The sequence below is a fragment of the Schistocerca americana genome, chromosome 9 (assembly GCF_021461395.2).
Source record: "Schistocerca americana isolate TAMUIC-IGC-003095 chromosome 9, iqSchAmer2.1, whole genome shotgun sequence".
Lineage (NCBI taxonomy): Eukaryota > Metazoa > Arthropoda > Insecta > Orthoptera > Acrididae > Schistocerca > Schistocerca americana.
In genome coordinates this window covers 210218940-210233872 of record NC_060127.1, presented here as the reverse complement: position 1 = coordinate 210233872, position 14933 = coordinate 210218940, and the positions used below count along the sequence as shown (strand labels likewise).

Genomic DNA, 14933 nt, shown 5'->3' with positions numbered 1-14933 from the left:
AACTTCATTGGGATGTCAGTGCCTGTTTTTAAAATTGTGATGAATTTGATACAGCCATTTTTTCAAAGAAATACACAAACTCCAGAAAATCAATTCCTGTGAAGTGGAAATTTACTAACAGTCTTCGATATCTGGCAATAAGAAATTCATTTCAAAGGTTTGCATCTTTTTTCTGTATTTCAAAGCCAACTGTATCTCAAATAGTTCCTACAGTTAGTGAAACATTGGTTAAAGGATTATGCAAAGACAAACCAATTACGGAAATAAGACTGAAGTACATGTTTTTTTTTTTTATATTGAATACTTAAATACATTAATAAGTCCAGTCAAATCCTCTGGACTGTAAACACCTACCATGTCTTCTGCAGTAAAATCTTGATGGGTAGTAACAAACGTTATGGGGGCTCCGCAGTTGTTGTAGAATCCCCTGCTGTATCCAAGCTCATAGATGATTCCTCTGTCTCTTCAGTTTCCATATTTAAATGCAGTTCTGCCTGAATGTGTATCTCAGACAGTTCTTCTGTAATGTATTAGCAGAGACCTTGGTATCTTTTCTACTCCACTGTTGCTGGTTTAAGCACAATACACGTTTCTGGATAGTTTGCACTTCACACTTTCCGTATGCCCTCCCTCTGCCTCATAATGTGATTAGATCAAATATTTTCTCACTTGACATAGCAATAGATATTTAAACATACCGAACTGTGTGTTACAACACAATTATTATGCATTGTTACAAGAAGTCTTCAAGTTATATGTAAACTAAGGGCAATTCCAAATCAAAGGGTCAAATGTTAAAAAGTGTTTAGGGGCTTTTAAAGAGAGGCTACTCACCTTTGCATCACGTATGAAGCTGCAGATGTGCCAAGTCTGTCAGGCTTTTTTTTAAAGTTACGGACTTTTTATGCTGGATCACACTGTGCAAAAATTAGGGATGTAGCCACACCCAAATGGAGATAAAAGTGGCTAAAAAATTTGTCACGCAATTCTGAGAGCAAAGGTTTGACCAACTACTGCTACTTTTTGTATGAACCAATCACACAAAAACTTCAGAAGGTTATTCCCACCTATGATGTCTGTATGTGGATACATTCAAATTTTAGGAAATTTTTGGGAGGTAACATCTCAACTGTGTCTTGCTCAATCCTTTTTTTTTTTCATGCCATAGCTGGAAAGAGCATGCGTTACGATTTCCAGGCTGTATGGTTAGTGTGACACATTTTTCAAAACTAGTGGTCACACACTGTTTCTTTGTGTGCAAATTTTAATGACCTTCGTAGAAATACACCCAAAGATAAAGCTGCAAGAAGACGACCATAAGTAGAACAGTAATCTTGCTGTTTGTGTTAAATTGAAAACCTTGAGCAATATAATACATTAGGATACTATAGGCTTACGTTAATATATGTTAACAATGTTAAATTATATTTTCCGACATCTGCAACACACTGTGTACCATCAGATCACATGGAATAAATAAATAAACTTTGCACTAATTTCTAACCCATCAAAAATTGTCATACATACATGCAACATACTGTCCTGGTTGTAAACCTGCAATTGAGATTGCTAGAATTTCATAATCTGTTTCGAAGGCATTACCTACGAATGCTGCATCATTGGAAACTCTGCTTACTCTGAGCTGATTATAGTTAATTGACTTAAATTAATGGATTTTCTCTTGTTTTAGTAATTTTAAGTCCCCTGTCAAACCTTGTTTCTTGATCAGAATGAATTTTTTCAATTTCTCCTTTTCGTATATAAGAAGTTTCATGCCTTGAATACTATCACCACAGAATTTGAACAAACCATATGGTGTCAATATCTGGTTATCTAAGGGGCTCTGTACACTAGCACAGGCTGCAAGTCTTTTTGCTGTCCCCCCATGCCATCACAAGGCAATTTACCATGGCCTGTTCCAAAACAATACCATTTGGTAGTAATGGCAAAATCTTTTCTGCACAGGAATAAATTGATGAAGTTTTTGAAATTCTTATATTGAGCAAGTGATCCATCACTAAAGTAATAAATGTTTTTAATGTTTTCAATCTTTGCCTTTAAATGTGGTATTAACTTTATTTGAAAGGCATGGACAGCAATGGTATAATGACGGAAACAGTCACTGATCATACTAATGCTAATACTATGAAACCTCACATAACGAGCATAATTCGTTCAGAATCTTACTCGTAGGGTGAAACACTCATAAAGAGGAACAATTTATCCCATATAAATTAATGTAAAATATGATAGTGCGTTCCATGCAGAAAAAGTACTAAAAGCTTTGTCTTTTTCATGTCATTTATTCATACAAAATTATACACACAGTATTACGTACTTTATTACTCATGATGCATAACTAATTCTTTTTTACTAGGAAGCTATCTACAGTCATTTGTTTATGCCAATGCTTCAACACTTTGCAAAAATGTGACACAGCATTATCATGAAACAAATTTGTAGTGTGCGTAGCCACCGTTTTATTGGAATGACAATTTTCAATGTATGATGAGACCAATTCCCATGCTTTCAGCATTTCCCTTATTGCACCAAATGATTCCTATTTTGCTGTTACCGCCTCCTCTGAAGAAATGCTCTCCACAACTTCCTGCTGTGAAACTCATTGCAACTACATAAACTCTTTGGTGGTCATTTCTTGGCTGTGATCTTCCACAAGCTCATCAGTATCACTATTATCCACTTCTAGTCCCATGCTCTTGGTCAAAGAGACAATAAAATTGACTACAGGCTCCAGAAGTACTGACTCCAATGCCTCCAAGTCACATTCGACAATGCACCCTGGCCAAAGCTTCTTCCAAGCAGAAGTGAGAGGATCCTCTTGACGCAGGCAATGATTTTGAGGTGATATTTCCAATACTCTCTGAGAGGAATGAGATTGGTAGTTTCAGTCAAGTCAAAGCAAGTACTCGAAGAGTGCTTTAGTGTAGAGCTTCTTAAAGTTTGAAATAATCTGCTGGTCCACAGACTGGAGTAATGGAGTGGTGCTGGGAGGCAGAAATTTGACCCTGATGAACTGAAATTCTTCAAGGACGTGGTCTTGTAGGCCTGGAGAATGGGCAGGAGCATTGTCCATAACAAGCAAGACAAGGAGTGGCAGATTCATCTCAAGCAAATATTTTTTCACCGAAGGACCAAACACTTCACTGCTCCAATCACAAAACGATCACGTCCCCCGAGCCTTGTTGTTGGACCTCCACATCACATTTAACCTGCTCTTCTGGACTTTACACTTCTTGAAATATTGTGGAATTTCTGAATGCTGAACAAGCAGCAGTTTAATTTTCTAATCACTGCTTGCATTTGCACGGAATAGCAGTGCGAGGCTATCTTTCAATGGCTTATGACTGGAAACTCAGTCTCCTCTGCCGTTATAAAGATACGCTTCAGCATCTTTTTCCTGAATAGACCTGTCCGATTACAATTATTTACCTGTTGCGGCAGGTAATCTTCAGAATCTAAGAGCATATTGGAATTGCTGACGAAGTACTCTGCTGCCTTTGTGCCAGAGCTGGCTGCTTCGCCATGTGTCACAATGCTGTGGATGCCAGTTCTTCTCTTAAATATCTTGTGCCAACCACTTGCAAATGCTTTTCATTCATCCATATTAGGAGTACCCTTTATGCATCCACATGGTTCTGCTTGTTCCTTCAACTGACCAACTGTTAAAGACACCTGCTGGATTCCTGAGCAACATATTTTCATGACTTTAAAAGCATCATCATCATCAACAGGAAGACATTACAGTTATCCACAGTCTGTCTTTGCCAGTACTGTAGAGCTGTTCACCCAAAAATGGAACTGACTTTTTAGTATTTTGTTTTGCAAATTTGCTGTGTTGTATATTACACTTGTTTTTATGGCATGAGTTAAGTCAGTGTTGAAAATGATTCATATACTTGAATAAAAAATAGCCAATCACCACTAATTAATTACCAGTGATTTCAATCTTCCCGAAGTGCTAAAACAATATCTTTTGAGAGGCATTCTTACTCATCAAAATGCAAACAATATAGCTTTGAAAGCTTAAAGCATCCTTGTTCCAGCTGTGGCAAGAAAAAAAAGGATTGAACAGGACACACTTGAGATATTGCCTCCCTTAATACCCTAAGATCTGCTTGTAGAAAATTTTGGCCAACTTTGCAGATGCATATCTTTGATCCATGTATAATCATAAGTGAGAATAACCCTCTGAAGTTTTGGTGTGATTGGGTCATATGAAAAAGCAGCAGTAGTCAGTCAAGCCTTGACTCCCAGAATTGCGAGACGGATCTTTTAGCCACTTTAGAGCTTGTTTCTAGGTGTGGTTAAATCCCCAGTTTTTGTTTTTGTCATAATGTAATTCAGCATAAAAAGTCTTATGTATGAGCAGATGGCCAAATGTTTGCTAGAACTTTTAAAAAAGCCTAGCAAAGTTAGTATATTTGCACCTTTGTATGTGATGCAAAGGCGAGTAGCCTCTCTTGAAAAGCACCTAAAAATTCAACCACTAAAGATACTGAGCTGCAATCTTTTACATAACCGTCAGAGACCATATAGAACCTTTGCACAAAATTTCATTAGATTTGGAGATGGTCGAGTGGGGACCCTTGGTCCCCTTGATGTGGAATGTCCCCTAAATAAATAATAATACAGGTGTAAACTTTGTAGCTTATTGAAAATTATGGACATATTGCAGTGTGACATGTTTCGTAATAGTTTGCTTCTTCTGATTTGCAGACTATAATGCGTGGTGGGACTGTTGAAGATCCAGTAATGCAGATACTGGTGAGTATTACAGGGGTGACGCCAGTCTCCCAATTTACTGCCGATTTTTGTATGAGTGTTCGATCAGGTACATGTGCTGCCTGGTTGAAAGAAATTTACGTTGAAGTGTTTGTTGGAATTGTCAACGTTACCCTGTGTGTATACCCCCCCCCCCCCCCCCCCCCTCTCTCTCTCTCTCTCTCTCTCTCTCTCTCTCTCTCTCTCTCTCTCTCTCTCTCTCTCTCTCTCTCTGTGCTCTTATAGACACTACTGGAGACAGGGGTATCACATATCTGCTTTGACCAATTATGTCATCAGCATACCACAAGCCCCTATTTTCAGCATATCCAACATGGTGACCAAAACTTTGATTGTAGCACCCACAAAAATACAACTACCACATGAACCAGCATACTGATTAAACCCAGTGAAATTAGTGGGACAACCACATGAAAAATAGCAGGTTTTGGATGAGGACAAACTAAAAATTCAACAATAAAAAGAACACTGTTCAAGAAGCAACACTGCACAAACAAAACACTTGAAACTGTCAAAAAATAAAGCCTGACAAAACAGTTCAAAATACAGCATACGATCACGGTACCCCAATCTCTAGTACAGCTCAACCCTAGACGAGAATACCAACCCCCCCCCCCCCCCCCCTACAAACAGAAAAGCCAAATCTCCAGTTCATCTGTATAGCTGAACCATACAGTAAAAGTGCGTGTTATCAGCTTCTCTGTTGCAGTTGGCAACTGTATGCGCATTGAATGATGGTAAGTGATCATACGAATGACAAGTCGCATATAACAAGATGGCGGAACCGGTGAGAAAATGTTTTCCAATAAACAAGAGTGGATAAATATTTTTTATGTGAATCGTGGGAGAAGTTAGGTAGATCATTGTTTATTAATAATAGAGTGGCATGTTTGATATTAATAAACATTGAACCATCTACCTTGTCCTGTAATTTAATTAAATACTTTAATCTACTTAACTCAGTGGTTACGCAGGGACCTAAGAGAACAGTTTAAATTTAATGACATTTTCCGATTTATGCAGGATCTGTCCCAAAAGTTCCTGGAATGATTTTTGTTAGTTGGCAATTTCTGGCTGGTAGGGCAGAGCTTCAGGTGAAGAAGTTGGTGGGTTATGTAAGCTTTGAAATGAGACTGGCATCAGTCACCTGTGGGCATTTGTTGAGGCAGGGTTACCTCCGTCCACAGGTATCTACTGGACCATCATTGAGCAAAATGTGGACCAGTTTTTGGAGCAGCATTATGCAGTCAAGTTCTGTGTGAAACTGGTGCCGGAGATGCTCGAAATGCTTCTGAAGGCCTACGGTGACAGGACAAAGAAACAAAGCCAAACTTTCATGTGGCACAAGAGGTTCCAGGAAGGTCAGGAGTCCATTGACGACGACCACTCGGGACGCCCCTTGACATCACAAACGGGCAACTTGGTGCAAAAAGTGCATCAAGTTGTACACAAGACCAACAGGTGAGTGTCTTGATGATTGCAGAGGAGTGTGAAATACCCAAAACAATCATTCACCACATTTTAACCAAGGATATTCAAATGAGAAAAGTTTGCGCAAATATGCTGCCAAAAGTCCTGACGAGTGAGATGAAGTGCATTTGCTCAAGTGCCAGGAATTGTATGAGCGCCACCAGAAATTTTATGAGTGATACGACGTGGATAAAGTGATCACAGGAGAAAAGAGGTGGATCTTTTGGTACAACCGCGAAACAAAGTATCAGAGCAGCAGGTGGCACACTTAGTACCCTCCTCACCTGAAAAAACAAAAAAAGAGAAAATCGTGAATCAAAGCATTGCTCATTGTGTTTTTTGATAGAAAAGGTGTGGTTCACAGTGATTTCGTATCACAAGGACAAACAGTCAATGGGGAGTTTACTGTGAACTGCTCAAGCGGTTGTGCAGCAGGATTCAACACGTCTGAACAGAAATTCGTGACAATTGGATTGTGCACCACGATTGTGCGTCATGCTATGTCTCAGGGTTGCCAAAACAGGGAGGCAGCGCTGTCCCAGCTGCTGTACAGCCCCAATCTGGCACCAGGGGGCTTCTTTTTGTTCCTAAGGGCCAAAAGCACCATGAAAGGAACTCGACATGCAGTGCTGGAGGTGGTAAAAGCAGCTTCAGTGACCATACTAAAGGAGTGTGCCTTTGGTGATTGGATGAAGCATTGGCAACGATGCATTGAAGCACACAGTGAATACTTTCAAGGATTGTAAACTGACATTGAATAAATGATTTTTAACATAATTCATTCTTGGAACTTTTGGGACGGGCACTGTATGACAACATTCTACACAATATATTCCATTGTGCTAACAAATAATTTCATATGACTGTAGCACACTAAATGGCACAATAACGTGCCTCACATACACTTCGTCCCCACATACTTAAAATGCTAGAGCACGCCTCCTTTTCAAACGTAGTCCACTCTACAACAAAATTTCACTTTCACTCCAAAACACACACCACAGCTCAGCGACGTCAAGCAACACAACGTGACACAGTACAACTACGTCACCAGTCAAAGCAGATGGGTGGTACCCTACAACCTAGTATACCACTCTTCTACATCAGTTAGACTTTGGGTAATTGTAGGGTGAGAAGTGTGCAGCTGTTGACAGGCACTGACAGGGTCTATATTGAGCAAACCAGTATCGTGATGCTGACTCATTTAGAAAGTGCTCATCTTGTTACAGAGGTTACTCTTTAATTAATCATTTCTGAGCATATATAAATATTTTTGTACAAAATTTTAATTAACATTGAAGCACCATTCAGAGTTGCAGGGATTTTAAAATACTTGTTCTGTAGCTGGATGGAGGAAAAGTAATGATTCTGGCTCATAATTTTCAAACAGAACGGACTGTAATGTCTTGGAAATCTGAATCGGTGGTGGCTAATGGCTGGGAAGTTAGGTGAAACTTAGCAGGGAAGTAACACATAAGCTATGTTTAAGATGCTTGTCTTACTAATGGAACACAACTATGTCTAGTCAACCAAATCAATCCAGCGGTACTTTAAGGCTACAAACTTGTCAGTGATGGCTTCATAGAATGACTGTGTTTTTATTGAGAGTGCTAGAAGTTATTTCTTAATTGAAATATTTGCTAAAGAAAAGAGTCACATTTCTAAAATTGCTTTCGTAAGGTACATGTTTTTATTGTAACTAAAAGAGAAAAGTTTCATCCTGCAGGTTCTGTAGTAGAAGAGATGGGCAGAATAGGGGAGAAAAGTTTTTAAGTATACATAAAAGTGTCCTTATTAATGATATGAATATAATAGAGGGAAACATTCCACGTGGGAAAAAATATCTAAAAACAAAGATGATGTGACTTACCGAACGAAAGTGCTGGCAGGTCGATAGACACACAAACAAACACAAACATACACACAAAATTCAAGCTTTCGCGCGCGCACACACACACACACACACACACACACACACACACACACACACACACACACACATCCGCACATACGCAGCCACAAGCAGACATTTGTAAAGGCAATTGCCTCTGTACTTCCACCTCGACTGACATCTCTGCCCAAACTCTTTGCCTTTACAAATGTCTGCTTGTGCCTGTATATGTGCGGATGGATGTGTGTGGAAATCTATCTTTACTTTTCATTGGCATACAAAACAGAGACTTCATTTTTTAAGCATTGTTTCCGACAATACAGGCCCAGAGGAATATTATAAGTTTTCAAGTGCACTAAAAGGAAAACGTGTGGCATTCTTCAAATTTTGTTGTATCAGCAAGGTAAACAAGCTGATTTTTTTTTTGCAATCATGGAATCTCTCATGCATTTTCTTTAAAACATGATCAAAAATTTCATAATACAAGGCTTGGTATAGTGTGGAATAAATAAATATAGAGATACAAAATCTACTCACCCAGTGGCGGCAGGTGAACATACATATAAGAAAAGGTATTACTTGTGCAAGCTTTTGGAGCTAGAGGCTCCTTCTTCTGGCAGAAGGGTTGAAGGGGAAGGAAGAGGGATGAAGGAAAAGAACTGGAGAGGACTGGGAAAAGGGATATAGAGTTAAAAAAAGTCACCCACAGCCATGGGTCTCTGAAGACGCCAGACAGGATGAGAAAGAAAGACTGAACAATCAATCTTTCCTTCTCATGTTATCTGGTAAGTCTTCCCTGACCTGGGTTTCTGGGTGACCTTTCCAAACTCCACCCACTTCCCTATAACATACCTCACCAAACGTACTGTCGGTGGATGTGTCCTCCATGCACAGAACAACCAGAGCTGCAGACTAATATCACCATCTGGAAGTAGCCAAGTATTAAATATCTTTCTACTTCACTACATGCCCCCTCCAGAGACTAATTTGAGCAAGTGACGTCATGGTTACTGTAGTAACCATACAGTCATGTTCTGCCTATGGCACTCCCCATAAGGTTGAGTTGTGAGTATGGGGAAGGCTACTTCATTTTGCCTGCAGAATTCTGAATGTACTGCAAGACAATTCCATGCAGTACCAAACAGAAGAGAATGTTTTAGTAAAAACCGGCATAACATGTTAAGGTAAATATTTTTTTTTTTAAATGTGTCAAGAAAAAAGTTTTGGTGATGTGCTACTTCACCTACACCACCTCAGTACTGCCTTCTCTGGATTGATATGAAGTGCTCAATATATCAAAAAATTCTATTTTAATATGAAAGCTGTTTCAGACCTCTGAAGTTAGGAAAATGCAGCAGAAAGATTTGAACAACATAATATAAAATTGAGTCATTTAATTTGTTATCAGGTGGTAAGAATATTTCAAGTAAATGTACCCCATATTTCATACACAAAGCTGGAAATTTCACGAAGTCCAAGTTGTATAACATGACTTCAGTCTGGGCAAATCTAAAGACTGCTGTTTTTGCGTTAATGTCTACAAAACACAGCGTAGAAAATTGAGTGAGTAACATTTTGTATTGTGTGCCACAAAGCTGACTGATTTCTTCCTTTCTATTTTCTGGAACATGTCAATCCACATGTCAAATTTTGAGTATGTCAAATTTGCTGATGACGCAAGTGAACCGGTAAAAGAGAGAAGTTCGAGGAATTATCTGAAATTTCAGCATATTGTACTTACAACCATGTCGGAGATTTAGTTCTCAGAAACTGAAATTTCTCACAATTTTATTTGTTGGTGCTTCTCTTTTTAGGTATTTGCCAGGCCTGTTTCATGGAAATAGGGACAACAGTGGCCCTTGTGATTTCTGTGCTAATTGTTTGATTTGCTTAACACACTTACCTGTCAATTTGCAGGGCAGCGGGAGAATAGATGGTGCAGGATCAAGTGAGAGGTACCACCTCCAGGTTTCTGATGGCTGCCACCAGAACAGCGCCATGCTTGCAACAGAGTTGACAGACAAGCTGACATCTGGAGAGTTGTCAGAATACTCAGTGGTCCGATTGAACCATTGGATGCAATGTGGGGAAAGGGGAACAGAGTGAGTTCATATTTGATAGCGGAAAGATTCACTTACTTTTGTTAGGTTTTCAGATCCATTAGAGAAATCTTAGTTATTTAATGACAAAATAAGGATGTAAATGTAATCTCACTGTAAGTACTGTAATAGGTTCTCCATTTCGTTTCTCTTTCTGTCTTAGTGTCATTTTAGGAACATATTGAACAATGGGATTTGTTCAGAAGACAGTGTCATATTGCAACTGCTGAGCATAGAATGAAAAATTACTGACATGAGCACCATTTCATGCTAGAGGCTTGGGGAGATTTGTGGTGTTTTTATACATTTCTGTGTTACACAATCAGTGTTTGAAAGTGCATTAGAAACATATTATGAATTAGTCATGTCTGATTCTAAGGTCATACGTGCTTCTGAATATGGGTAATGACTAGTGTAATGGTGGTTTGGTAAGTCTGAGAAAATAGTGAGAAAAAAATATTTGTTTCACAAACAGCTCACATTACTTCTCGACATAGTCTCCTTTGAGGGACATACACTTAGTCCAGTGATCCTGCAGCTTTTTCATCCTGTTGGAAAAATATGTTCTGTTATACTATGCAAAACACTCGTTGACTGCACCTATCACTTCCTCATTTGATGAAAATTTCTTCGCAACAAGCCAAAGTTTCAAGTTAGAGAACACGAAGAAGTCACTTGGGGCTAGATCGGTGAATGGGATGGATGAGGAATGCACTTCAGTCATTGTTATTGCTGATATATGGGATGGTGCATTATCCTGGTGAAAGAGCACTTTTTTGTGTGCCAACCTTGGTCTTTTTTCAGCCAGCACATGTTTCAAACAATCCAACAATAAGGCATAATACTAACCAATTATGGTTCTGACTTTTTCCAAGTAATCTAGGAGGATTATTCGTAGGGAATAAAAAAATAAAAATAAAACAGTGGCCATCACCTAGCCATCAGACAAAATAGTCTTTGCTTCCTTCATTGCACTTTCACAAGTCTTTGTCTATTGTTTTGCCTACCATTTGGCTTTGGTGTGTAATGAGGCTCCAGGTTTCATCAACAGCTACAAATCGGTGCAAAAAGTCTTGTGTATTGTGGTTAAACATCACCAACGTTCTGTTGAAATGTTGTACCGGATGCGCTTTTGGTCATCTGTGGGCAGTCACAGCTCCCCTCTCACACACAGCTTCTTCATAGCCAATTCTCCATCCAGGATATTGGGAACTCACTCAGGTGAGATGCCTATAGTCTGGGAAATCTCTCAAATTTTTAGTCGGTGGCCTTACATCACCATATCATATTTTTTGTAAATGGTTTCCTTTGTGGTAATCTCAGTTGGGCAGCTGGAGGTCGCTTTGTCTTCAGTGCTTGTCCGACCATGTTTAAATTCATTAATCCAAAAGTAAATGGTCTTCAATGATGGAGTCAAGGCGTGAACTTCACCCAATTCTGTTCCGATCTGTGCAACAGTCCAACCCTTCAAATGAACTCAGTTTTCTCAATTTTCAGTCTCAGTTAACACACTGACCAATTCAGACGGCTGTCAACAATGTTGTGTATGCTGTACATTGTTGACAGTCTTTATATGATCCTTGGAATAATGAGCTTACCAACCACAAAGCCACAACAAAAATATTTCATTTTGTTATGGAAATTTACCGGCAAACCACCCTCGTATTGTGAGATTTTTGGAACAATGGATCAATTTTCTCTCCGATCTGATTCACTGAAGTCTTATTTAGATTGAAGTGAATGGGGTGAACACAAGCATAATCATATTGGCCACTACCACCATTCACTTGCACCTGCGAACAAACGTTCGCAGTGGAGGAAATAGATGAAAACATGAGAGAACTAACATTAAAGAATGCAAACACAGCAAATTCCGTGTTACATGGACCATCAGCATATAGTAGGTTCCAATCTGTACACTGTAGCGTTGCTCTTGGGGGACGAAAATAAAAAGAACTGTTACTTTTTTTTTAATGTCGAAAAAGTGAATATTTTAGTGGGCCACTTGGCAACAGAATCAGGGATTTATTACGCTATTATAATAACATACATTGACCATTAAATACCTGAATAAGAGCAGCATATTGATATATATATTTGAGATCGTACGGAAGAAACACTATCATTTCTGTGCATTTTTATAGTCGCGACGTAGTCATACCCGGATCAACACTAAGGGACCAGAAGATTTATAGACTTTAAAAGAAATGCAACACTACACAATTAAAAAAAAGTTGGTTCAGAAATAATAGGAAAACGATAATGTTCCTTCTGCCTCATGCTGCGTTCGGCCCATCAGCGTGATCGTAATTTCTGATGATGAAGTAACACAAAATAATTATAATTCAAGTAAATCAGGAGATGGAATCATCAAGGTTAATTTACGAAAATAAGCACACTTATCTTTAACACACGTTTTTTTTAATGCTACGTACCTTTTCATATTAAATTACAATAGATGACCATTGTGGTTAAATACTTTATACATAACAGTCAAAATGTCCTCTTGATGCTGTCTGTTCGATATCAGTTACTAGAAACTACATCTTTTCTGATTGTAAAAAATAACAATTAGCATATTCACTCAATATTTTCACATCAAATATAAAATACAGTTGTGGAACGCAGCAAGTCCGTGTCCGCCTCTCATGGAATACAAACAGTAAAAGGTGAGGCGCCAAAAGCCTCATTTGTCTTGAAACAACAGAATTCTTTTTTATACCATTAATCGATACATGTACATAGAGATTTACTGGCACCGCGCAAGAACGGCAAAGATAAAGAATAATAGATTCTGTTGCTACTATGCGATGATTCATTTCTTTTACTTTACAATTGTTCGATAACTTTAGGCCATCAGGCGTTTACTATTGAGCATATATTAATGTTTGTGAGGCGAAAATTACTAATATTACAACACGGTGCTTATAGTCATGAAATTATTACAAATACATCTATTTTATATTGCCAGCACTCTGTTGCTGATGGAAAATAGTCATGGAATTAAACTGTGACTACAAATAGGACTATTTTATATTGTCAGCACTCTGTTGCTGCAGGAAGTTCTGCAAGCAGCAGACAATGCGCACATTTGAATTTTCACGCAAATGTGAAATACGCGTTGGTGGTAAATTGACCACTGAAATGCATCTCCAGCCTTGTTCCAAAATTATAAATGTAGTCCAGTGGATGAGTTTCATGGACTATTCAATGCAGTTGAGTGAAAAATTGCAGATCAGGTCTCTACAATTAAGCACTATGAGTTGTGATTCTACAAAAAAATACCAGTCTTAAAGTGTTTGTTTCACATTTCACATCTTCCCTTACATGTGCCCTGTTTACTTTTTTCCTGCATGAAGGAAGCGGTTAATGACTCAGTGCTAATGCTGGACTAAAAAAACATTTGAGACATTCATGATGGCACTGTGGTGACTCTTTGCAAGCCTAGATCTACTTCTGGAGGAGATAGAGCAGATACTACAATACACACAGAATGTTGTTGTTGTTGTGGTCTTCAGTCCTGAGACTGGTTTGATGCAGCTCTCCATGCTAATCTATCCTGTGCAAGCTCCTTCATCTCCCAGTACCTACTGCAACCTACATCCTTCTGAATCTGCTTAGTGTATTCATCTCTTGGTCTCCCTCTACGATTTTTACTCTCCATGCTGCCCTCCAATGCTAAATTTGTGATCCCTTGATGCCTCAGGACATGTGCTACCAACCAATCCCTCCTTCTAGTCAAGTTGTGTCACAGACTTCTGTTCTCCCCAATCCTATTCAATACCTCCTAATTAGTTACGTGATCTACCCACCTAATCTTCAACATTCTTCTGTAGCACCACATTTCGGAAGCTTCTATTCTCTTCTTGTCCAAACTATTTATCGTCCATGTTTCACTTCCATACAGGGCTACACTCCATACAAATACTTTCAGAAACGACTTCCTTACACTTAAATCTATACTCGATGTTAACAAATTTCTCTTCTTCAGAAACGCTTTCCTTGCCATTGCCAGTCTACATTTTATATCCTCTCTACTTCGACCATCATCAGTTATTTTGCTCCCCAAAAAGCAAAACTTCTTTACTGCTTTAAGTGACTTATTTCCTAATCTAATTCCCTCAGCATCACCTGACTTAATTCGACTACATTCCATTATCCTCGTTTTGCTTTTGTTGATGTTCATCTTATATCCTCCCTTCAAGACACTGTCCATTCTGTTCAACTGCTCTTCCAAGTCCCTTGCTGTCTCTGACAGAATTACAATGTCATCGGCAAACCTGAAAGTTTTTATTTCTTTTCCATGGATTTTAATACCTACTCCGAATTTTTCTTTTGTTTCCTTTACTGCTTGCTCAATATTCAGATTGAATAACATCAGGGAGAGGCTACAACCCTGTCTCACTCCCTTCCCAACCACTGCTTCCCTTTCATGTCCCTCGACTCTTATAACTGCCATCTGGTTTCTGAACAAATTGTAAATAGTCTTTCGCTCCCTGTATTTTACCCTGCCACCTTTAGAATTTGAAAGAGAGTATTCCAATCAACATTGTCAAAAGCTTTCTCTAAGTCTACAAATGCTAGAAACGTAGGTTTGCCTTTCCTCAATCTTTCTTCTAAGATAAGGCGTAAGGTCAGTATTGCCTCACGTGTTCCAACATTTCTACGGA

General features: G+C 38.8%; 1 protein-coding gene across 5 annotated transcripts in view; it reads left to right on the top strand.

Moving 5' to 3' along the window:
* The window catches only part of LOC124550985 (replication protein A 70 kDa DNA-binding subunit-like), a 177792-nt gene that overhangs the window by 2339 nt on the left and 160520 nt on the right, over window positions 1-14933 (top strand). For all 5 annotated transcript variants that reach the window (XM_047125810.1, XM_047125808.1, XM_047125806.1 and 2 more), the window contains exons 2-3: window positions 4738-4785; window positions 10082-10266. In XM_047125810.1, the coding sequence (XP_046981766.1) occupies window positions 4738-4785; window positions 10082-10266 (233 nt within the window). The remainder of the gene's footprint in view (window positions 1-4737; window positions 4786-10081; window positions 10267-14933) is intronic.